The sequence below is a fragment of the Micropterus salmoides genome, unplaced genomic scaffold (genome assembly GCF_014851395.1).
Source record: "Micropterus salmoides isolate LMB-PRFRI ecotype aquatic unplaced genomic scaffold, ASM1485139v1 Ms_hic_scaffold_2, whole genome shotgun sequence".
Lineage (NCBI taxonomy): Eukaryota > Metazoa > Chordata > Actinopteri > Centrarchiformes > Centrarchidae > Micropterus > Micropterus salmoides.
The window spans coordinates 21,796,989-21,820,484 of NW_024041150.1; the positions used below are offsets into that span (position 1 = coordinate 21,796,989).

Genomic DNA, 23,496 nt, shown 5'->3' on the forward strand with positions numbered 1-23,496 from the left:
ATGAACATATCATGTGTTTGCAGTTAATAAGATGGCACCTGCCTGTTTCACTGTTTTGGCCCAAAGGCTCAACAATTCTTCAATTCTTCAGCTTTTCCCCTTTTGAAATCAGTCCCCAGTCATAATGTACCATCATAATACATATGATACTACTTTATACACTTATCTATCATCACATGTGCAGGTCTACATTACAGAAAGATATAATATGTTTTCTTCCAATAACATTTCATGCTTCAGTGTGAAGCAGGTAACTCAGCAGGTTTCATATCCACATTGACTTCCTCTTAGTAGTGTTTCTAGAACAGGAAAGGGCGTAACTTGTGTGGAGGGTGGCACAACGCCTGTACCCTAAGACACAATACTTTTGCTTGAGGCTGTGAGCGCATGGTTGTGTCTGAAGGCAAATCCACATTTTTAACAACTTAGATCTTCTCGCATTTGGACTCAACACTGGACACCCCACGTCGACACTGTAAGTTAATGTTCCTACATCGTTTACTTAAATATTGTACTGTAAAATAATCAGTGTGCTCGCTTAAGAGAAGCACACTCATTTGGACCTAATCTTATTCATAATCCACTCTCATGGTAATTTGATGTCATCATAACAAACATTTATTCATAAACACAATAAAAAATTTTTTATCTTCGTACCTGCCATGACTAAAGCATGTTTATTGACATTTGTGCACATTCAAAGTAGGTTTCCGGTGTTGCGTCAAATTGTGCCTGCCTGTGGAGAGCCCGAATGAGGAAGTTCAGATTCTCAACAGTCAGTGAGGGTTAGGATGCTGCACTCTTCTAAAAACATTAAATTATCAGAATGAGCAAATCTAGACTTTACAACCATTTGACTGTATTCTTGAAAGCAAAAGGAAAGACTATAGGTAATGCCTTTTAGACAAGCACACATGAATCAAAAATCCCCATTTAAAATAACCTTTTCAAAGAAACCATAAGTGGCAAAGCAGATAGAAGCTCTTTTTAACCATGTAGTGGAAAAAGACCTCTGTTTAGGTAATGTCAGAGAAGTTCAAATTTACACATTTAGCTGACACTTTTATCCAAAGCAACTTACAATTGCTATATATGTCAGAGGTCTCACACCTCTGGTGCAACTAGGGGTTAAGTGTCTTGCTCAGGGACATTGGTGGATGGGTCACAGTAGGGGATTGAACCCAGGTCTCTCACACCAAAGGCATAGTCCTGCACCATCACCAAGTTTGCAAGTTAATTTTACTACAATCCTCTATCATTTTCCATAAAACTGTATTGTATTCAGAGTAGGCTTCATGTGGGACAATTGGCTGAGGGGGGATGAAGGTCTTGTTGGAGCAAAACAACTGAGCACCTGTGGGAATCACACCCTTGGTAACAAAGGTCACCTCTAGTTGTACAGTAATGTAGTCATGTAGATTGTTTCTGATTGAGTTGCCCTCAAGTTAGAATCATCGACCATCTGAACCCACCTAAACACAGTGTTGGAAATTGGAATTTCAGGTTTAGGTTGTCAAATCATTGAAAAATTGGCACCAAATGTTCCTAATTTTGCCTTTTTTACAGTTACCCTGAAGCAAAGAAATGAATATCTGCAAAAAGATACAAGAGGCAGTCTCCCGAAGAAAATCACATCCTATAATACAGTATATAATTAACAACAAACTCAACAAGCTTAAAAAGGCACTGAAGGACAACAACATTAATGCATTTTACCCCTGCACAGAGTGGAATGACTATATAACCCCACTGATTGCTGCTGTTGTAAATCACAACAGGGATATTTTTCATTTCCTTTTGGAGCAGGGTGCAGACCCAAACATACCTTCTCAATCTGACTTAACACCTTTGCATTATGTCTCACTATACAAAGCACCACTTCTTTTTGTGGAGAAACTCCTTGAAGCAAAAGCCAGTCCAAATGGATGTAATCTACACCGATTCACACCGGTGCAAACTGCTGCCATCAATGACAGGGATGATGTCTTGAAGCTGCTCATATCTGCTGGTGCACTGGTAACATTGTTACCTCTCACTGATCCTGAACATATTATTTACAATAAAAAAATATCTGAGATGATTCATAACCTTGCATCAAAAGGAGATGAAATATGCTCCAAAATCAGATATTTCATGGAGTTGGAAATTGCTCTCCAAGAGAAACCACCTGAAGAAGTTTTCAAAATATTTGACAGTCACATGTTGCGGGAGCACCCTCAGACTCATCTGACCATGATTGAAATGCTCTTTGATGTAATTGTGCCGGATGCAGAAATATACCACCAGGGAAGTGTTAATTGGGTGAAGGACAATCTGAACCCCTACATTGCAAGTGCAGTTTGTCGCTTTCCAAACATCCCTGAGACAAATGTAATTAAGGCAATTAAGAGTTTATGTGCAGTTTTCCAAGCAATGGAAGACATACCAAATGAGCAAGCTTTGGCTATAATCCCAGAACTACTGGAACAGCTTTGTTCAAAAGAGAAACTTGCTTTATATCGAGTTGTTCTGGAAACACTGTCGGCAATAACACAAAAAACAAAAGGCACAGATGACTGGGATCCCATCCTTATTAAGATGTTATGTCAAAAAGTCCTTTTGTAGATATCAAGCAGTCCCATGCCATTATAAAATCCACATTAAGCATTTTAGCAAAGTTACTTTCAGTTGAACATGTGGCTGACATGTTAAAAGCACTGGAGTTAACTTCAGTACCCGAGGACATACTGACAGAGAATGACCAGCTGAAAGAAGAAGAAATCAATCAACTGAAATCCCATTTCAGCACTCCAAATGTGAAATATGACCTGTCACCTGGAAAGAAAAAGTCAGAAAAACAAGAAGACCCAACTGATGAAGTTTGCAATACTGCAACTGCAGCAGCTCCTATTGTGGAGTCAACTTCAAATGCTAATCCACACAAATGGCTGCAGATCAGCAAGAGGTGGAGGGAAAAGTTAGAGAAGCTTATTAGCTCTAGTGAAAGTAAAGTCACCAGGGTTGGAAGCCTGATTTATGTGAATAAAGAAGAATTCCGCATAGCAAAGAGAAGTGATGGTACTGAAGTCTTCTTGGGGCTGATGGGGCGGAGATGACGGCACTGAAGTTGCTATTAAGAGAATGTCTAAATGCAACTATCAAGTGCTGAAGAATGAAGAGGGATTTCTGCGACTTCCAGAGCTTGATCATCCATCTATTGTACGATACGTTGACTTTGCAGAGGATGAGAACTTTGGATATCTTGCTCTTCAACTTTGCGAATTTACGCTTGAAGAATACATAGAAATAAATTATGAAAGTCTGCTGCAAATAAACTGGTCAGACTGGTCAAACTGGTCAAACTGGTTTTGAAGAGCTTAAAGGTGCTTCATTGTGAAAATCCTCAAATTCTCCACAGGGATATTAAACCACAGAACGTTTTGATCGGTAAGACAACCTAAAAATAAAAACGTGTGCTATCTGTAATTCAAAAAACAGAATATTTTAATTACAGTTAGTTTAATGTGTGATTTTGTTGACTGAATCAATCTACACCTTTTCTCCTGCAGATGTTACCGGGAGGTTAAGATTAGCTGATTTTGGCATTAGTAGACAATTACTTCAAGGACAAACGACTTACCACACAAGAAGGGCAGGAACAAAATGCTGGATGGCCAAGGAGACTTTAGAAGGAGACGCTGACACCATACAGGTGGAGCACTGATATTCAGGTAAGTTTGCTATCTAGATATGTTCTTGAAGATTAAGTGAAAAGTCGTTCAGTAAATAAACTACTATGCTAACTTTTAAGGTGTCAGGGATGCTGATTTATTACATTCTTTCTGGAGGACACCATCCTTTTGGCAAAAAGTCCTTTGAATGTGAGTACAACATTCATAAAGGGATTTACACTTTGGACCATCTTCAAGACGTGGTCGCAAGGGATCTTGTCATGTGGATGATTCAGGAAGAACCAAAGAGCAGGCCTAAAGTGGAAGAATGCTTGAGTCATCCCTTCTTCTGGACCACTGAGAGGTACAGTCACATTTATCATGTATAATGGCTGTATGTGTTTCCCCGTGCTGTGTGTTCCTCTTTGGTCCTCTAGTTCTGCCCCAGGTGTGGTACATCTGATCACTGAATGATGTCCACCTGGCCTTGGACGTCGGTCTTTAAAAGCTCCTTGCGCCAGCATCAGAGAGGCTTTTTGAGTTGGGACTGCTAGTCCTGCTGCCTCTCAGCCGGGGATTTTGTGTTATGATTTTGTGTTTTTGTATTCTTGATTTATCGTCTTATTATGTTAATAAATCCCATGGATTTGGTTGTTGTAAAGGTGTTTATCTGTGTTGTGTGGGTCAGTGTTGGAGTTTTGTTCACCCCATGTAGCCACCAAAGGGTTGGGTGTAACACATGGCCAATTAAGTCAGAATAATTTAACTGATTTGCTATTATTTCGGTGTTATATGCTAGCATAGCGTTAACAAGACTTAAAGTCTACAGCAAGACTAGCGGCAATGTTCAGCTTTCATCTAAATGCTAACATCAACATGCCAACATGATCGCAATGACAAGGCTAACTTGATGATACTAAGCAGGAATAATTTTGACCCTGCACTTGTTATTCAGCAGTTTCTGTATTAAGTAATACAGTATATTTATATGTAATGCATTGGATTATGGGGCAGGATGTTGATTACAACATCCATACACTATCCTATCACTCATGCACACCTTACACTGCTGATACACAGGAATTTGGTCCTACAGCAAAGTATTGGACTAACTGAAAATTTCATCATCTGACTGACAGACCCGACAGGCCAACATTACCTTCTGTAGAGCCGCTAGCATGGCTTGTCAAAATCAAATGATACATTAAAAGATGTCAATGAAATGATTAACCTAAAGCCATGCCTCTCTTGTGTTCTTTTAATATTACACTTTCTTCAATTGCAGTTTTTTCCCCATCAGCAAATCCATAGCATGTCTTTATTGCCAGTTTCTATCAATATATGAAATGACAAAAAGGTTTAAGTTGTTTAAAGTTTATCAAACACGAGAGATGGAGAAAAGGTGACAACCCCTACCCCAACAACACTTTGGGATTACTGCGCTTCATGCGAAACCTCAATGAGCACTAGTGAGTTAAACTTAGTAGAATGAAGAAGAATGATGATGATGGGTCTTTATATGTCAAGAATAAACTCACCCTCATTTTCTCACTTATTTCCATCATGTGATGAAAAAAAAGATCCTGTAATGACAAACTTTCTTAAAATAATGACTTAGTGTCTTAAATGAGATTAATGAGTTTTGGTTATTTTGAGATATCATTATTTCGAGAAAGTTTTTTTTCATCACGTGGGCTTAGAAAGGAATGAAAAGTGTTCACGGTGACACCTTCATTCTGGAAAGAGACAAGATCTAGTCTTTGGAACATTAAGGATTAAGCAAGTATTTTTTTAATGGCATTTATTGAATGTGTTATCCTACTGTTTTATTGATTTCTTGATATGAGTTTAATCTTCTCTACTTACTTTACTCCTCTCTTACTTAATGTGACATACATCACACATCTCCATGTCTGCTACTTTACTTTTTTAATATTGGTTTGTTCTCTTTTTGTTGCTGCTGTTACAACGCTTATTACACAACTAGTCATAACTAGTTGAACTAGTCATAACCTATAGACATGAGAAACTGATGATAAGGGCCTGCAAATAGACATAGTTTAATTTTGAGGCGTCACAAGCTAAAAGGTTGGGAAGCACTTGCATATTGTAGATAACTTTTTTTGTACTTTTTTTGATTTTCCATTCTACGTCCATCCACAAGATGCCTTTAGACTTTGCCACTGAACAGGGGTGGCAAAGTCTGGTATTCTCAGAATATAGACCTACTACTAAGTTTCCTTGAGTAGATAAACAATAAATAAATCTGGAAAAAAAATATGATTGTAAGATGTGTTTCATCATGATGTTATGGCTATGGCATAATATCGTTCAAATATAGCTTCAGTTCAGTTCAGTTCAGTGTGCTTTATTGGCATGAATGTTTCATTTAAACAATGTTAACAAAGCAGTTTCAAAATTAAAGTTTACATTTAAGTATGATATAACAAGATTAATCCAATCAAGACCATTTAATTTAGTTATAAATTACAAAAACAAAAATAACAAATACAGATACAACGTAAACTAGAAATATATATATATATATATATATATATATATATATATATATATATAATATTATACGTGTTAATATTCTTTGTGCCATAGTCAGAATCAGAATCCGCTTTATTGCCAGGTATGTGAACACATAGGAGGAATTCGACTCAGGATTGTACATTGCTCACGATGTGCTTACTTGTACAAAAATACCACAACAAAATAATAAAATAATAGTAAAATAAAATCAGACACAAACTACAGTATAGACAACACTAACATACACACTATGAATAAAACAATATAGACATATTGACAAATAGTGCAGTTATTGCACGGGAATTGTTCCTGACAGTGTGAGTCAGAAATCAGCTGTTCATCAGAGTGAGGGCTTGTGGGAAGAAACTGCTTCTGTGTCTGTTGGTTTTGGTGTACAGTGCTCTGTAGCGCCTACCAAAGGGGAGGAGCTGGAACAGGTTGTGTCCGGGGTGATATGGATCTGCAGTGATGTTTCCTGCCCGTTTCCTGACTCTGGAAATGCATAAGTCCTGAATGGAGGGCAGGCTGGCACTGATGATTTTTTTTCTGCAGTCCTGACTATCCGTTGTAGTCTGCTCCTGTCCTTTTTGGTGGCAGATCCAAACCAGACAGTGATGGAGGTGCAGAGGACAGACTGGATGATGGCTGTGTAGAACTGGATCAGCAGGTCCTTAGGCAGGTTGAGCTTCCTGAGCTGATGCAGGAAGGACGTCCTCTGCTGGGCCTTCTTGATAATGGTGTCAGTGTTGGGCTCCCACTTCAGGTCCTGGGATATAGTGGATCCCAGAAACCTGAAGGATTCCACAGCAGACACAGGGCTGTTGAGTATGGTGATGGGGGGAAAAGAGGGGGGCACCTCCTGAAGTCCACTGGTCATCTCCACAGTTTTGAGTGTGTTAAGCTCCAGGTTGTTCTGGCTGCACCAGAGAGCCAGCTGATTAACCTCCTGTCTGTAGTCCGACTCATCACCATCCCGGATGAGGCCGATGACAGTTGTGTCGTCAGTGAACTTCAGGAGTTTTACACATGGGTCCCTTGAAGTGCAGTCGTTTGAAGCAGGGGGGAACTTCACACAGCTCCAGTGATTTGTTGAAGATCTGAGTGAAGATGGGGGACAGCTGGTCTGCGCAGATTTTCAGGCAGGATGGAGACACACTGTTGGGGCCAGGAGCGTTCCTGATCTTCAAAGTGGACATTGAGGCAAAGTGCTTTAATGTTAAAGCCATAAGAATTACAGTAAAGGTAAAAGAAAATATTTTTGATGTTATTTGTATTTCATTAAAATCTCTCGCTTATGATTCTCCAAAATATGCTCATGTCATTTTTACAGGAACAGGCTCTGTGCTTTATTGTGAAGAAAACCCTCCATTTCAGTTTTAATGTTGCTAATTCGTCTTCAGGAGCGCTCCCGTACTATTGTTATTCCCAAATAATGTTCTGCTATCCATTGTTTCATATTTAAATGCTTTATACTCAATGATAATTATTGCTCAAGACAATTTTCTCCAAAGATAATTTTATTTTCAACGTTGTACCGGAAGTCGTAGATTTATTTAAATTCTCATTCCGCGCGACTTGACAGCAGAGAAAAAAGTGACGTTGCAGGACAACAAACGGAGGAGAGGCAGCTCGGACGGAGGCAGAGCGGCAGCCTGTATCCTGGCATTTTGTTAAAGATATTTGGAACAATGCAGTCTGCCAAGAGGAGTGAGAGTGACTGGCAGGGGTTGGTCAGCGAGGTGAGTGCGGGTCGAAGACCGCGAGCAGCTGTTGCAGGGACGGGCGGGTTACAGAAGCTCCCTTGAACCATATGGAGCGAGCTGCGGTCTCTTGTCTAAATTAAACACCGGGGTAGCTGTTTAACATCACATAGGAAACTCTACTTTTTGGTCTTTTAGCTACAGAGGCTAAAGATTGATTGATAGGGTAAGCTAAGTTAGCATGCTAGTCCGTCAGGCCGACAGCATCCGTCTCCGAGCCTGTGAGGCTGGACGTGCAGCAACACTCCTGCCCACCTCCTGAACACGTGTGGTGCTGTACAGACCAGATATAACGTTAACCCACCTGTGGGGCAGCATTTAACTTAACATTGCTAGCATAAATTCATTTAAATTAAATTTTGACTATATGGATATATAAAATATATGAATAAATCTGAGGTGAAAAGCAATAAAAGCATATAACGTTAACTGCGAAAATGTAAAACAGTGATACCCAATAGCAACGTTACTCCAGTCAATAGCTCTTTAACCGACCACACCTGGTCAACTGTATATTGAATAATTCATAATAAATCAGATATTCTTACATCTTTCTTTCTGAAATTTGGATAAAGACTTCATAAAAAAGACTTGGATAAAGACTTCATAAAAAAGACTTGGATAAAGACTTCAAAAATCATTGGCAACTATTTTGATAGTCAAATAATTTTAGTATTTTTTTTCAAGCAAGAACTACCCAAAATGCACATGATTTGCTGCTTTTCTTAGTCACATGTGATAGTGACCTGCATATATTCAGGTTTTGTAGTGCTGGTTTAGAATATAAGCAATGTGTTCATATCACCTTGAGTTTAAGTGTTTTCTGATATTTTATAGATCAAATGGACAGTCCATTAAGTGAGAGAATAATTCTCAGACTCGTGAATCATTAGTTACAGCTATACATAATGAATAAGCGTGGTTTACTAAACACTACTACAGCACGTTCAGCTCCATGGTAGCAGCTGCTGTTTAATTTGGTTATGAGCTGGTTTGACAGCTATCAAGGTTTACTCTGTTCCTTCTGCTGTGTCTTATCTACACTTTAAACACTTGGCTCCAGTGTGTGTTTTTCCACCTGTGGGGAGCTGGCCTGGGTTGGTATCACTTCTACAGTTAAGTAATTTGACCGTTTCCATCAAAAGATAGAGCCTGTAAGAAATTATGATGAAAGGAACAAGTTGGATGATACCATAGAGGGATGATACAGATGTACTCCTGTGGTCACAGAATCAACACACAGAGCTAGATGACCTACAGTTAACTGTATCTAAGTCCAAGTTTGTTTTTAAAGCACAGTAATGCATGTCATAATACCACTGCCTTCGTTTCTGTCCTTGTGTGCCGGTGTTTGTTGTAGTTTCTAGTGTGTAAGCGCAAGCTGGAGAGTAAGAAAGAGGCCCTGCTCATTCTGTCCAAGGAGCTGGATACCTGTCAGCAGGAAAGAGACCAGTACAAGCTGATGGCCAACCAGCTGAGGGAGCGCCACCAGGGACTCAAGAAGAAGTACAGGGAACTCATTGTGAGTGGGTCAAACCTTCAAGGTGATGTTTGTCTATGTGCACAGTATTGGCTGTACCGGCCATTTTAAACAACTTGTTAGTACTCTGTGATGTGTCTGTCAATTAAATGTACGTTTTTAACATTATTTATAATGTGCTATTTGCTAATTGTCTTTGATGACAAATAATATTTTAATTATGTAACTTTTGTAGGACGGTGACCCCTCTTTGCCACCAGAAAAACGCAATCAGGTAGGTTGTTGTCAATTACGAGGGCTTTCTTACTTCCACTAATGCTAAAAGTATTTGCCTTCTAGCTCTGGATCACATCGAATACCGGATCTCAATGGTCAAACAACTTTCTAATACCAAACAAATACAGATCAGGTTCAGCGACATTGAGTTGGACAGCTTTTTCACGAGGTCTATCTGCAGCTTTCGGACTTCTTACATGACAAGACAGACATGCCCCCTTCCACCCCCTTCCAGATAATGATGGTTGGGATAAATGTTGGAGTGGGTGTGTCTTGTTGCACTCCTGTAGGACTCTGCTTGGTGGTGCTTTCAAGGACGCTGTGACAATCAGAATTGGAAGAGTTGGCTGCTGAATAGCAGCATTAAAAAAATATAGTCTTGTTTTTTTAGAAAACAATCAACAGGCAAACAGTAGTGTTGTGAAAAGGATGCTGACATGCTTACTACATTGCTTTTTGGAAACAGTAAATAAATTGATCTTGTAACTTGTCGTTGAAAAAAGTAAATTTAATAATTTTGCATTGCGTATATCTGCCAACGTATATTTTATTTTTTATAGTTTTGTTCAGTGTCCCAAATTTACATTGACTTTAATTTTGGCTATGTTATATTGATATATTGTTTGATTCTGTGTATACGTTTCCTTGAGCTGAAGAAGAAATAGTAGTGCATTATTCAATGGATTTTATTGTTGGATGTTGTCAGCTGTTTTGCAGTTTTTGACTGTTTTTCCTTCCCTGTATCTTTTTCCTTCCCTTTATTTCCTCTTCTTCACCTTCTCTTCAGGTGAATCTGGCTCAGTTGTTGAGAGACTCGAGAGAACGGGCGAAAAAGCTCACTGAGGAGGTGAAGGAGCTGACTCAGAGGCTTGCGGAGGCCCAGGGAGATAACAAGGTGAGGTTACCAGTAGCAGCACACACAAACATATGATATAGCCTAACTTAACCCAGTCCAATGCGTGAGTAGATGTGCTTAATAGAAGCAGTGACTTAACTTGTTTTTTTGACTACAGCTCCTGAGAATGACCATTACTCGACAGAGGCTGGGGGATGAGGAGGTGGGAGCGCGCCATTTCCCCGCTCACGAACGGGAGGATTTAGTACGCCAGCTGGAGAGAGCAGGGCTACAGGTTTCTTTTTTTTTTCTTTCTTTTAATCATCATCCAAAACCATCTCAAATGTAAGTGATCTCACATCACACAGGTCCAGTGCAATTACAGTGCAGTTTTCAGCTATCCAAAACATTGACCAGGTAGACAACGAGGTCATGCATGATGTGTGATCAAAGACAAAACTACTAGGCAACAGCTAATTAATATGCACACTCGCCACTAACTGGAAAGGTGGTGGGGGGTGGGGGGGTCTACCTCAGGTGGACCACATTTGGTTATTGAGTGTTGCATATGAATTACTTAATGTTGAGATAGATCGCCCTTAGTCTTCATCTGTCAAAATGACGGACATCCTTCAGGTTTTTCCGTCCATTGTTAAAAACATTTCAGTCAGTGACGGAGAATTATCGGTTAAGTTAGGTGAAACCTTTGACTCAAAGGTCACTGTGACCTCAAAATAGGTTTTTAGCCATAATTTAAGAATAAATTGGGCAAATTCCAGGTGTCACATGCGTTGAGTGGGACGACACAATGAGGAAACAATTACTAGCACAGTACGGGCTTTCCTCTATCTCGTCCATTGTGACTTCCACTTCCTGCCTCAGTTTCAATTTCGAGCGTCATCGGAATCATGTGACTGCAAACAGCATATTGCAGTGCGCCCAACTCATCGGGATCTTGGGGCTTCCCGTCGAAAAATGCCAGGAGGTGTAAGTACTAGCGAGTAATTCGAGAAAGAAAACCCAATTTGAAATGTGTTTCTTTGCTTTTAAAGCAGAAAGCAATAATCTCTTTGGAGACAGGTGCTCTCGAGATTGCAGTCTCATTAATCTCTTTTTTTTCTGTCCATTGATTCATTATACCCATCCAAACATTAGAGTGTTGTCACAGTAAATACAAAGAACAACACGGCAACACGATGACTATGCTTTTATAATCCATTATTGGATTAATTAGTCTTTACAGTTCTTGAAATGCAGTGGAAACTCGGATGGGAATGCGCAAAAGATTTTTAGTTCCTGGTTTGGTTCCTGAGTTAAGTAGTTCCTGTTGCTCCATAGTTCCTGGAACTGTTTGGTCGAAAAAGGACTCTATGGTGCTACAGAGAGAAATCCATCGTAGATTTCTTTGACAAAAATATTCTCAGTAGTTCATAATACAATGCGAAGTAAATACTGCCATTAGGAGGCTTACAATGTTATTGAGGCGGTGTTAGTGAAACAATACTTTTCCTCCTTTAAACATGACTTTGAAGCCTTCATGAACAAGACTCTAGCAGAGCTGTTCACTCAGTTTAAAACAATAGACTAGGCCCAAAGTTGCTGATTGCTGGAAAAAAGAGTGTGCACTCTCAGCAAACTCTACTTTAAGTAAACAAAGCTTTCAAAATCACTCTCAATCTGTCACCTTCTCTTACAAACATGTTTTGCCTGGTTTTCTAGATGGAGGAGATGGAGCACAACCTGAAGGCTCTGACGGACGAGCTGCAGGACATGAAAGCGGAGCGCAACGTGTTCAGGGAGAAGGCCTATCGACTCAACGTGGAGCTCAACCACATCCTGGGCAACCGCGAGGCACGCATCGTTGATGTGGATGCCCTCTGCATGGAGAACAGGTAAGTGGGACAAAGAAGCAGATATCTAGTACGCATAAACTACCTCTAATGGTCACAGTGTTTTAAGCCTGATCCACTTGTAGATTTCTAAATTTCCAATCCAGCTTCTAGCGAGGCCATATGTTTTCTACGAGCCGCAGATTCCCTGAAACTTGCTTTAGATCTTAGTAGCAGCTGCATGTGGAGACAGCTCTCACTCCTTTTATTTATTTATTTTTTTTCTTTCGTTCTCTTGCTTTACCGGCTGTAAACACATGTTTGTTTAAAAATCATACTGTTGGGAAGGGGTGCGCGATATGTATCATCTACGATAATATCTTAAGTGGGTTTTTATTAACGATGTTTGAGCAGACATTATCGAGTAGGCTATGTTGCTCACTTTGTAGAAAACGATGAAAAACGCCTTGTCCGAGCATTAGAGTTAAAACAAAAGCAGTAGCTGCTGAAAAAGTCCTGGCTGAAGTTAAAAATGGGCGATCAAACAGCGCCAAAAGAAAAGATGTTGCTCAAAAGGCAGCAATCTGTAAACTTTGACAAAATTGGTTGTTGTTAAAGACTGCAAACCAACTACCGCAAAAAAATATAAATATGAAAATATAAATATGAAAAGCTTCGGGAGTCAGCTGTCCACGATGTGCCTAAACCAGCCAAGGTACCAGCACAAAAACAAACTGAGGTTCTAACACCACTGATGACAGAATCAAAGCAATAATGACAACGGCTACGACAGAACTCATGGCTCCAGCGAAAGATGAAATGTTTGCTCATACTTGCTTTGATTTCAGTAATACTTGCACTGAAGATTGCCGTATTTTTATATTGTTTTTACTTGAATGCTTCAGTTTTAAGTAAATATCTAAGACCTGCTTCCATTAATGTCATTAGTAAGCAACGATAAATATCCTATTAACTAGAGAAAGCTAGTACAATATTAGAGTTTTACAAACACATTTTCGAACGGTGCCAAATATAATCTAATTATCTTTATCGACCAAATCCCAGAAAATATTGATATCAATATTGCACGTCCCTACTGTCTGCGGAAGGCAGGCAAAACAAAGTATCTGTTGATAGCAGAAAAGTAACTAACTTTGTTGTAAAATTAAAAAATACATTTTACACATGTATTTTTGATGATGTCACGTATGAGACGGGAATCAATTTTTTACGTTTTTAGCTTTACTAAGATTAGACATTGATGAATAGCGCTGATTAATATTTATACTCAAGTGTTTTAGTGATGTATTCCTTTTTAAACCAATAACTATGATTGATTTTTCTGCCCTAAAACGTAGATTTGCTGTTAATTAAAAATGGTCATGGAGGACAGTATGTACTAATACTGCTATGTGTACATATTGCACAAGTTTTCTGTTCACAATATTCATCATTCTCAGAGCTTCATCGTAAAACTAATAGTTTCTGTTACGGTTTGACTTGAGATTTTTGTTACCGCAGGTATTTGCATGAGCGCTTTGGCCAACTACAAGAGGAGGTGAACCTGCTGAAATCTAACATCATGAAGTACAAGGTAAAATGCCTCTGTTTAAAATCTAAATGTAAGGCTAATTTTGAGGCTTCATTTGCTTTCACAAAATCTGTATTCTTAAGCATATGCACTGAAAGTACAAGAGGTTGCTTTTATTTAAAATGTTCATCAAACACGGCACGGTGAGCTTTATCCCCTTGTTTTTCCCTCCCCACAGACCGCTCTTGAGAGGAGGAAAAACTGCAGCACATATGGGAAATCAAACAGCAGTCCCCTCACTGGAGTCCTCTCAGCCAAACAAGGTGAAAACACACAACTGTTCAGCTCCCTCTGAATTCTCTTTAAACTCCGACATAAATAGATACCAGAGCAGAAAAATGTAGTCTGTCACCTCTGTTTTATAGCACATAGAGTACATTTTAATCCGATGAACTGATTATTTTTCTTCAGTGTAACAAATCTATTTCTTTCTTTTGTTTCCAGCCGTGCCTCATTGCATTATTTAATAACTCCTATTTTTTTTTTGCCGATCCTTCAAGCCACCGCCCGGACACCAGCTGGGTTACTAATTGTATTCTGAGTGGTAGAGAGCACCACTGGCAGGAAAATGAGCCTGCCATGATGACTGACAGTTGCTGGCAGAAGCAGCACAGTGGGCTCCGGAGTTAAAGTTGGGAGAGGAGAGTGTCACCTAGTAGACAGCTGTTTCTAACTCTCCATCTCTGTCTCGCTCTTAGCACACTGTTTCCCTGTTCGCTCTTTTATCTTTGTTAAGTTTTGGGAAAGTTTTATTGGGGCATTATTGGCAGGTTGGAGGTCAGTACCTATCGTATCCTCAGTTTAGGAGGTCATGTTTTTGCCGACGGCGTCATTAACACAGGTGGTTTAAAATAAAAATGGCTGTCCCTCCTTGCTGTTCTCTCTGTCTGTCCCCTACCACCTACCACTCTTTCTTTTATCTGCTTTACCCCTCTTCTCCCTCTCGGTTTTTAGTCCAGGAGATGCTCCTGGAAGAGCAGGGCTGCAGCCTGCCGGCCACGCCTCAGTCCATCTCCGACCTCAAGTCCCTGGCCACGGCTCTGCTGGAGACCATCCACGAGAAGAACCTTGTCATCCAGCACCAGAGGCACACCAACAGGTAATGATCCTCCCTTTCAGGTCATCTTTTAACTGCACCCACCTGACACACTTATGTTTGCCTAGCTGTTCGGAGAATCCTCCTCCACCTCCAAGGCAAACACTGGACTGTGACACACGAATACACATATACACACTGACACTTCTTATCAGTCCCAAGTAACCTGACCCGTTGTTCTTGGCCTGCAGGATCCTCGGAAACAGAGTTGCAGATTTGGAACGGAAGCTAAAGACGTTGGAGGTTTCGGGACTGTGGAGTCTTCCAGGTGGGTCTCAAGATCAAGCGTTAAAGCTTCCACCAAAAACCACGTTGCAGTCCTGAAATGACTCCTCCAGAATATAATCTACAGTTATCATGGTATTCACTCACCTTACAATTACATACATTTTTCTAAGTAATCCAACCAGTAAAACAGTATTTTTTTAATAAATGGAATTAGAGGAAAGTAGGTGGATGTGATGGCCTGTGTGTGTCCCTTCATGCAGAGACTATGTTTCTGCATATGCTTTTACCTGGTTGGTACCTGTAACTGGACCACACCGTTGGCAAACATAGTGTGTGTGTGTGTGTGTGTGTGTGTGTGTGTGTGTGTGTGTGTGTGTGTGTGTGTCTTTAAAGTAAAAAGAAAAGAGAAAAATTGCATTATACTCAGGATAAACCATACTAATACAGTCCCTAGATATTTTAATTTTTAGAGAAATCTGAGAAGCAAATGTATTTCCTAACATTATGCCTCTCATATGTTGCTCTCATATTATCATTTATGTCTTTATGACTAGAATGTACCTAGGGATCCTTTGTCTATCTTTCTACCAAGCTAATTGATTTCCCTTCTCTCTCTTTTTTATTTTTATTTTTTTAAATCTAAATACATTAATGAGGTTTTATGTTCATAACAGTGTGTCTTTCTCTCTTCTCTGGCTGCGTCTCAGGCTTGACCTACCGCGTATCTGTGGGAATTGGGAGTATGTATTCCTTCTGCCCCACTTAGCCCATCCATGCCCTCCACTATGTCATGCCAGGACAAATCTGGGCAGACGCCCAGAAAGCATGTCACCTCACGCCCACCGTTTACAATGTGTCAACTCCATTGACCACCCGCTCATGTGTCTGTTCATGATACCATTTACAGAAGCAGGCTGCCTGAGTATCACACACTGATCCTTTTGGTCTAGCGGATCTGTCTTAGGTTTTACACACAGGGTGAATAAATGGTTGATTTTAATAATTTGTTCAGATTCTCACTGGCAAGAACTGGAATCATACATCATCTGAGAACAAGAAATATGTGACGAGTGTAGTCAGACAAGAGAATTGAATTGATTAACATTTTTCTGGGAAGTAGAGTCACACCAAAACAAAGTTTTTAGGTAATGTGAGTGGAAATTAATAGAAAAATATGCTCTCAAAGCTGTCCAAATTTTTTCTGGATTCATGTCATTATGTGAGACAGTGGAGAAATCACATTTAAGAGCCAACTGGTATTCAAAAACACAATATTCAACACTATTTTGCATCTGTATCCATGCATTAGTGTAGATGAAATTAACCCAAGAGAATGAATGAAATGCACTGACATGCACAGCAGCCATTACATTTTGCTAAGGTGACTGCCAACTGCTCCAGGAGACAAGACAGTTGACCTAGAAAAGAGTTCTGCCCTTTTCCCACTGGAGGGAGATGTTGTGCTGCGTGTGAACCAGACTGAGAGGCGGAGGGGCTGCTGCTGAATGGAGGCGCCCTGTCATGAGACCGTCATTCTCACCACTATAAAACTGACAAGCATCCATTACTGAAAATGATTGCCCACATTACAAACACATTTAGGGGAATGTGCCGTTATTAGGGAGTTTGTAGGCGAGGGCCCAGAGTGCCTGACGACCACGCTGTCCACCACAGTTAGGGAGACATAAATATAGAGAGAGATGTGAGCGTCTGTGGCCTTGATGTGATGTGAAGTTGGGCTGATGGATATTAAAGGCAAACAGAATAGGATGGAGGGCCTTGGCTGCCTACCTGAGGCTCCGGAGAACGCTAGAAGGTGACTACGTTGTCTCCGGATGAGAAAGAGCCAAAAACAATAACAATGACAGCGATGCAGTGAGTCAGATAAAGTTGTGATTGATAGATCCCCACCAGTCCTCCTGTCCACCTTACCCCCATGCTGAAGGGAGTGCGAGGCAAAATGTAACACAGCAAGTGAAAGCCTGTCAGTGTGCAGCAGCTATTGAAAAGACAGGTGGATACAGAGTGCACCCATATAGCTCTGTTTTGGTCCAGTGACAGCCTTTTTCCAGTATGAGGAAGGCATTTCCTTGTCACCATAGTGCTAGACAGCAGTGCATCCCAGAGTAGGGCTTAACCGTGTGACAGACATCTCCTTTTTTCGTCTCCTTATTTATGATCTTGAGTATACGATCTGGCATGTTGGAGTATCATATAATGCAGAAGAGCCTGTTATCTTTGCAGGATGGGTGTGAGAGAGAAGGGGAGATGGTTAGATGGCTGGACAGGCAGCTGCCAGTAAGGTCCCGAGCGCTGCCTGGCTCCTGCAGACACACTGCTGTGCCCAGACGGGGCTTTACTCTTCATATTAATAACCAACACCACCTTATTATTGGCTTTTAAAGGCAGTCTGCAGAACTCCTTTTAAGGCCACTCTCTCAAGACTTGAAGGCTGCGATTCAGTCTTAAAGTCTTAAAGCTACATGCCAGCTATCTGAGCTTAATGAAGAAGATATTGGCCTCCGCAGAACCGCTGACTCTTTTGTCTTTTGAAAGCTGTAGTGTGATACTACACAATCATAAATCACAAACTAAATACAGCTGTGAGCAAAGTTAAGAGTTTGTGTAGGGGAAATTACAATATATATTGAGATTGCAGACATTTATATTCTTTACAGCTGATAGAATTGATTGGTATCTGTGGTTGTATTTGGTCGTTGTAGGCGGTGTTGCAAGTCAGTGGGCACAGCTGCATTATAGCAATATTTGATTCACAAGATTTTTCATTACTGTCACGTATCAGATATGTAATTCATTGAATTAGCCAAAAACAACATATACCAAACAAATGTAGTCAGTTTATCTATAAACAGTTTCTACTTAGAATGTTCAGAAAGTTCATTATCTTGTGATTTTATAACAACCTGAAATTACATATGGACCAATGAACATCTTGAAGGAAACTTTTATCCATATCAACCACCCCTAGCTACAATAGGTATCTGAACCTATTGCTAATACTCATTTGACATTGGTTTGTAAATGACATTACTCAAGACAAATGTCATGGCTATTTGAAATCATTATCATCAGTCATTTTATAATTAATGGATAATTTTAGGAGAAACAAGACGGTGTCCATGCTACAGTCTGTGACACTGTACTTGGGGACCTTCAAGCTCAATGTTAACATCAGCATGCTAACATGCTCACAGTGGCCATGCTAAAATGATGTTTAGCATGATGTCAGCCAGGTTCACCATCTCTGTTCAGTGAGTGTTGGCGTGCATGTATTAATTAGCTCTAAATGCTGGTGGGCTGATGTCATTAGATTTTGCAGGATTTGGTTATGAACCAAAGTCCTTGACAAATTGAAATTTTGACTTGGGATCACCAAAGTTTTATAGTGACAGGGCCACGAATGTTTATACCAGATTTCATGGAAGTCCATCCAATAGTTGTTGAGACAATCCAAAACCACAAATGTCAACCTCATGGTGGCGCCATAGGAAAAGTCTGGGGATCCTTTTCTGTACAAAGTTTCATGGGAATCCATCAGTCTGAACCAAAGTGTTAGGCCGTCAGACCAACATTGCCATCATTAGAGCTATGCCGCTAAAACATTAACAAGGTTTCATACTAAAACAGTCTAACGTAATGGTTGAAACCACTGTCTCTGGAAAGGACAACCAGTAACGTTTTTGCTTTTCTTCACACCCCCAGCTTGTGTGTAGAAGTCTCGGGATCCAAACGGCCCCAACCTCTCCCTCACTGTTCCCACGTCAGTGTCAACACTGAGCATCCATAACAATATGGTCTGCATCCCTAACAATATGGTCTCCGTTCACCATTCATGATTCTCACGCATCGTGTCACCCAGTCATCCATTTTCACATTCTTTTGTTTGTTTTTGTGCCTCACACTTGACTGGTCAGAGAAACAGGCCTTTTCACTGGGTGTCTGTGAAGGCAAAGGCTGATGTGCACACTTACAGGCTCGAGTATATGCATGTGAATACAGTTTTGAGTGTGTGTGTGTTTGTGATGTCTGGTTTATAGTGCACAGTCTCCTATGAGTAGCATATGGTGTCAGCCTAAGAGGCGTGCAGCCATCACTAATGAAGACAGATGACAGGGAACTGAAGCCACTTCCTGTGAGCAATGCATACGTGCGTGTTTGTGTGCTGTGTGAAGGCACACACAGCACTGTGCCATACATGTGCATGGATGAGCCCCATCCAGTCATGTCATGCTCAAACCTTTGAAAACTCTTCATACCACTTACTTTGTCTTTGTGCTGTCATTTGGGTGTGAAATTAACAGCGGCTGTTTTGTTCCTTGATGGTGGTCTTACAGGGACACGAGACAGCATCACACTGAATGATAACCTTCAGCCGGAGCTTCATCCAACACGTGCCACACCTCAGCCAAGACTGCATCCACCCAAAGGCGAGTGTGTAATTGTGTGTAACTGGCTTCTCCAGGCATTGATAAGAGCACCCCTGGCTAACGGCATAAACACTGTAATTAGCCACTGTGTGCTAAACACTCCTCGCTATCTTCCATGTTTAACCCAAGTCCTTTCCCTTCCCGCCTCCACTCCTCTCTTCTCAATGGTGCAAGCTGCCCAAATGCCATGGCATTTTGGAAATGTGAAGCAAATTCTCGCCCGCTGACATTCAGAAACTTCTGCCGTGTTCTCTTTGAAAGGGGATGGGGACGGGGGGGGGACAGGGGGGCATAAATATGGATGCCAGTTCAAGTAATGTTGCTTTCTTCCTGTGTGTTTTGCATGTGTATGTGTGGGAGAAGGTGGCTGGGACTCATACGTGCAGTCTTTAACCTTTTTGCCTGCACATCCACAAATATGGGTCAGTAATCCCCAAAGTGCGAGCATATTTTGGCGAAGGAGCAGAACTAAGCTGTTGCTATTGCTGAGTTGTGGGGCGTCACACTTGTCTTGTGTCCCCTTGTCTGGGGCGCTGCTGCTATATTTAGCCTGTTGCCATGGAAGCACTTCAGTCACATAAGTAATTGAAATAACTTTCTACATTGACACAGTGGTCCTCCTTCTAAAGAGGAAAAGTTTTTCTTACGTTTCATAATCATATCATCTTTGAATTTTCTCACATTTAAAAAAAAAAAAAAGAAAAAAAAAAGACAACATTGATGATAAAGTGATCGACCAGTATGACATTATAGGCCTTGGTTTATCAGCATAAGTTTTATATTGACTGTTCATGTGGTTTTCTTAATAGTGTCTTAATGTACAAATAGTGCCACGTGTACAAATAGAGTATGAACGTAGCCCTCCTCAACAAAGCTTTTTCTATTAAGGTTCTTGTCAAAAGGCTTTTTAACATCATGCCGTCAACAGGAAAAGCAAACAGCAAGTAAGTGGAATAAAATTAGGCGTCTTTGGGACACTTAAAATACATTGTGAACTCAGGCTAAAATGCTGCCATTCAGCTCTTTATTCTTCTTTAGTTCTTCATTGGTAGTGTTAGGAATGCAACGAACGATTCTTTTCGATTAATTGGTCAATTATTTTCTCTATTCATCGATTAGTAGTTAGAAAATTGTGAAAAATCCCAAGATGACATCCTCAAATGTCTCTTTTGACCACAACCTAAACTATTTACATTTGAGAAGCTGGAATTTGTACGTTTTTTCTTTAAAAAATGACTCCGTGATTAATGGATTATCAAAGTAGTTGCTGATCACTTTAATAGTTGACAACTAATCGATTAATCCACTTATTTTATTGGCTAATTCATAGATTAATCAGTTGATTCATCAATTATGAATACAATTGTTTGTTTCAGCCCAAAGGAGGAGTTTAAGAAGTTGTGCTAGTAGGTATAATTGTTGATGTTGTTGTTGTCGTCAGCTAATATAAATTTATAAAATGCTTGTCTGTTTTTGGTAGTGAATCATGCTGATGTTGCCAGCTTACACAAATCAGTGGCCATCTTACTGCGCCTCCTTCAGAGGTACAGAAAAGGGCAAAAGTACTTGTTTTCTGATGTAACTATGGCTTCAGATCAAGTGAGCAATTAAAATGACCAGTTGCCTCATCTTCCCTCTCCCAGTTGTGTCAGACAACAGAAGTTCACATGAATCATTGTGGGAATGCCACACCACTGGCAGCGACCTTGGCACAGATGGCGTCGGCAGGGAAGACACACCTGCACTGCTCAACAGCCTGGAGCCTCTGGTGGGGGTGGAGACGAATGGGATTGACAGGAGAGGGGGAGAAATCGTGACCCTGACGGAAGATCGAGTCTCTTTAGAGCTGGAGGAGGGGCGGAGTCCTGTGGAAGAGGCAGGGCACGAGGTAGAGGGAGTTGAAGATGAACTGGGTTCCACGGTAGAGGAAGGAGAAGAGGCAGCTCTGGCGCTGGGTGTCCCGTCCTCTGAATCAGACCTTCCGTGGCTTCGACTAAGACAAGCCTCTGTTGAGTCAGAGGTGGGCCATCAGCCCTGTGAATCTCAGGACAATGGGTCTAATAATGTACCTGAACATGTAGAAACCTCAATATCGGCTCCAGAGAACCAGGCCCCAGAGGCGTCGAGTACAGGGGAGTGGGACGTTCACTGTCAATCTGACGATCACCTGTCGTAGTAACAACTCGGCATGATCTGACATCACTGAAAGACTTATAAGCTTATTTCAATCCTTGTCTTTGTCGATCTTATTGATAATTGCATTAATCATCCCTAGTTGCATTCTCACAACGTAGCTCGATTTTCTACCGAGCAGCTCCTGTTTTAGTCAATAAAACAGAAAACGCTTTTTCAGCCAGCGTTGACAGAGCCGGAGGTGCACTTTGTATCCAGACAAGCTTGTTGCTGCGCAGGAACAGACAATCTCGAAATCAATGGGGTTGCAAACTTCATGCCCTACAGGAAAAATTTTGCTAGGAATATAACAAAATATGTCTGCCTCAACTCCTGTGCCCCATATTCCCTTCTTCCTCTCCCATGCAATAAGATAATCCCAGTTGTTTGCTTTCTTCTTCTTCCTAGGGGATTCCAATATACTGTGAGTGCTGCATTTTGTTCTTACTCTCATAGGGGGTCCAAATTGGTTTACCAAAACTTGTATTGAATGTGTTGTACATAATGCGTAAATGAATGATATTCATAATAAGAGATTGTATTGATGTATATTCATATGTGTGGGGGGATTTATTAAAAATAGATATTTGGATGAGTCTACATGTGCCATATATGTGGAAATATTTATAAATGCATAAACATGCAATATGACCTGTCATGAAGTTGGTCTTTTCTGCCCCCAGCTCAATGAAGGGTTGCTTGGGCTAGGGGTATGTTGGGAACCACTGGGTAAGTGATGTATCAGCTCCCTCCTTAAGCTGGAAAGCGCACAAGCAAGGATCACCTGATCAAAACTTCAACTCTGACACAGAGGTTGACTTTGTGAACTTGGTGTAACATTTGTTTGAGCTTTCACACACAGTTGGTGCTTGTTTGACAGTAATGTTCTGAACCAGAAAATGAGCCCATATCTGCAGAAAATCGCTGTTCACAAGGTTGGTCTCTCATTAATTCTAAATGCAGCAGCCTCAGTCTTTTGATTGTTTTACAGATTAGAGCAGCTTCACTTGATTTTCTTCTTTCCAGCCTTGGGAGAGAGTTGTTCCAGCATCACAAATCTGCATTGAGTTGTCTAAAATCATAGCAATATTCAAATCCTGTTTTAGTTGAATTAACAACAAATCAACTTTTGAAAAGATGTATATCTTTGGTTTGGGTTTATATTATTTTCCACAGGGTTTTGTTAATATCCAAAGAATTTATTTTTAGCTTAATGTACATAAATATGGTAACACATGCACAGTAAGAGTCTCAGTATGACTATATGTGTTATCATAAACAAAGTCATAGACACCAGAAGTTTTCCAGCACTGTGAAATCGATGCACAGACACACCCATTTTGTCAAGCAGCCAAAGTCCAGAGCCCACTGTGAATTGAGAATCAGTGGTAAGGCCTACCCTTCCTGCGTGCAGGTGACAGCTGGCCTCTCCAGGCAAACATATCGTCAAAGCCAGAATCCACGAACTGCTTATTCTGCAGAAGGCCACTTGCTATTTTTAATCTCTGACACAAAATAGAGGCGAGGCGAGAGAAAGGATCCAAGCTATGGAGCCATGGTGTGTACACAGTTGTCGGCCCTGTGCCAGGCAGC

At 40.7% G+C, this 23,496-nt stretch overlaps 2 protein-coding genes across 3 annotated transcripts; both read left to right on the forward strand.

The window, feature by feature from the left end:
• The first annotated feature begins 326 nt into the window (after positions 1 to 326).
• On the forward strand, positions 327 to 3,300 carry LOC119911756 (poly [ADP-ribose] polymerase tankyrase-2-like). Its single transcript, XM_038730662.1, has 2 exons — positions 327 to 475; positions 1,567 to 3,300. The coding sequence occupies exon 2, from the start codon at positions 1,585 to 1,587 to the stop codon at positions 2,602 to 2,604; it is 1,020 nt and encodes a 339-aa protein (XP_038586590.1). The 5' UTR covers positions 327 to 475; positions 1,567 to 1,584; the 3' UTR covers positions 2,605 to 3,300.
• An 11-nt stretch (positions 3,301 to 3,311) lies between these two features.
• ccdc149a (coiled-coil domain containing 149a) lies at positions 3,312 to 22,503 on the forward strand. 2 transcript variants are annotated; one of them, XM_038730660.1, is made up of 14 exons: positions 3,312 to 3,426; positions 3,549 to 3,710; positions 3,791 to 4,014; positions 9,309 to 9,470; positions 9,664 to 9,702; positions 10,492 to 10,599; positions 10,718 to 10,834; positions 12,259 to 12,431; positions 13,890 to 13,962; positions 14,138 to 14,222; positions 14,914 to 15,058; positions 15,247 to 15,323; positions 19,639 to 19,731; positions 21,375 to 22,503. In XM_038730660.1, the coding sequence occupies exons 4-14, from the start codon at positions 9,411 to 9,413 to the stop codon at positions 21,905 to 21,907; spliced, it is 1,503 nt and encodes a 500-aa protein (XP_038586588.1). In that variant the 5' UTR covers positions 3,312 to 3,426; positions 3,549 to 3,710; positions 3,791 to 4,014; positions 9,309 to 9,410; the 3' UTR covers positions 21,908 to 22,503. The 2 variants fall into 2 exon arrangements, with proteins under 2 accessions (XP_038586588.1, XP_038586587.1); XM_038730659.1 differs by lacking the exons at positions 3,312 to 3,426; positions 3,549 to 3,710; positions 3,791 to 4,014 and adding an exon at positions 7,767 to 7,927.
• Positions 22,504 to 23,496: the final 993 nt, after the last annotated feature.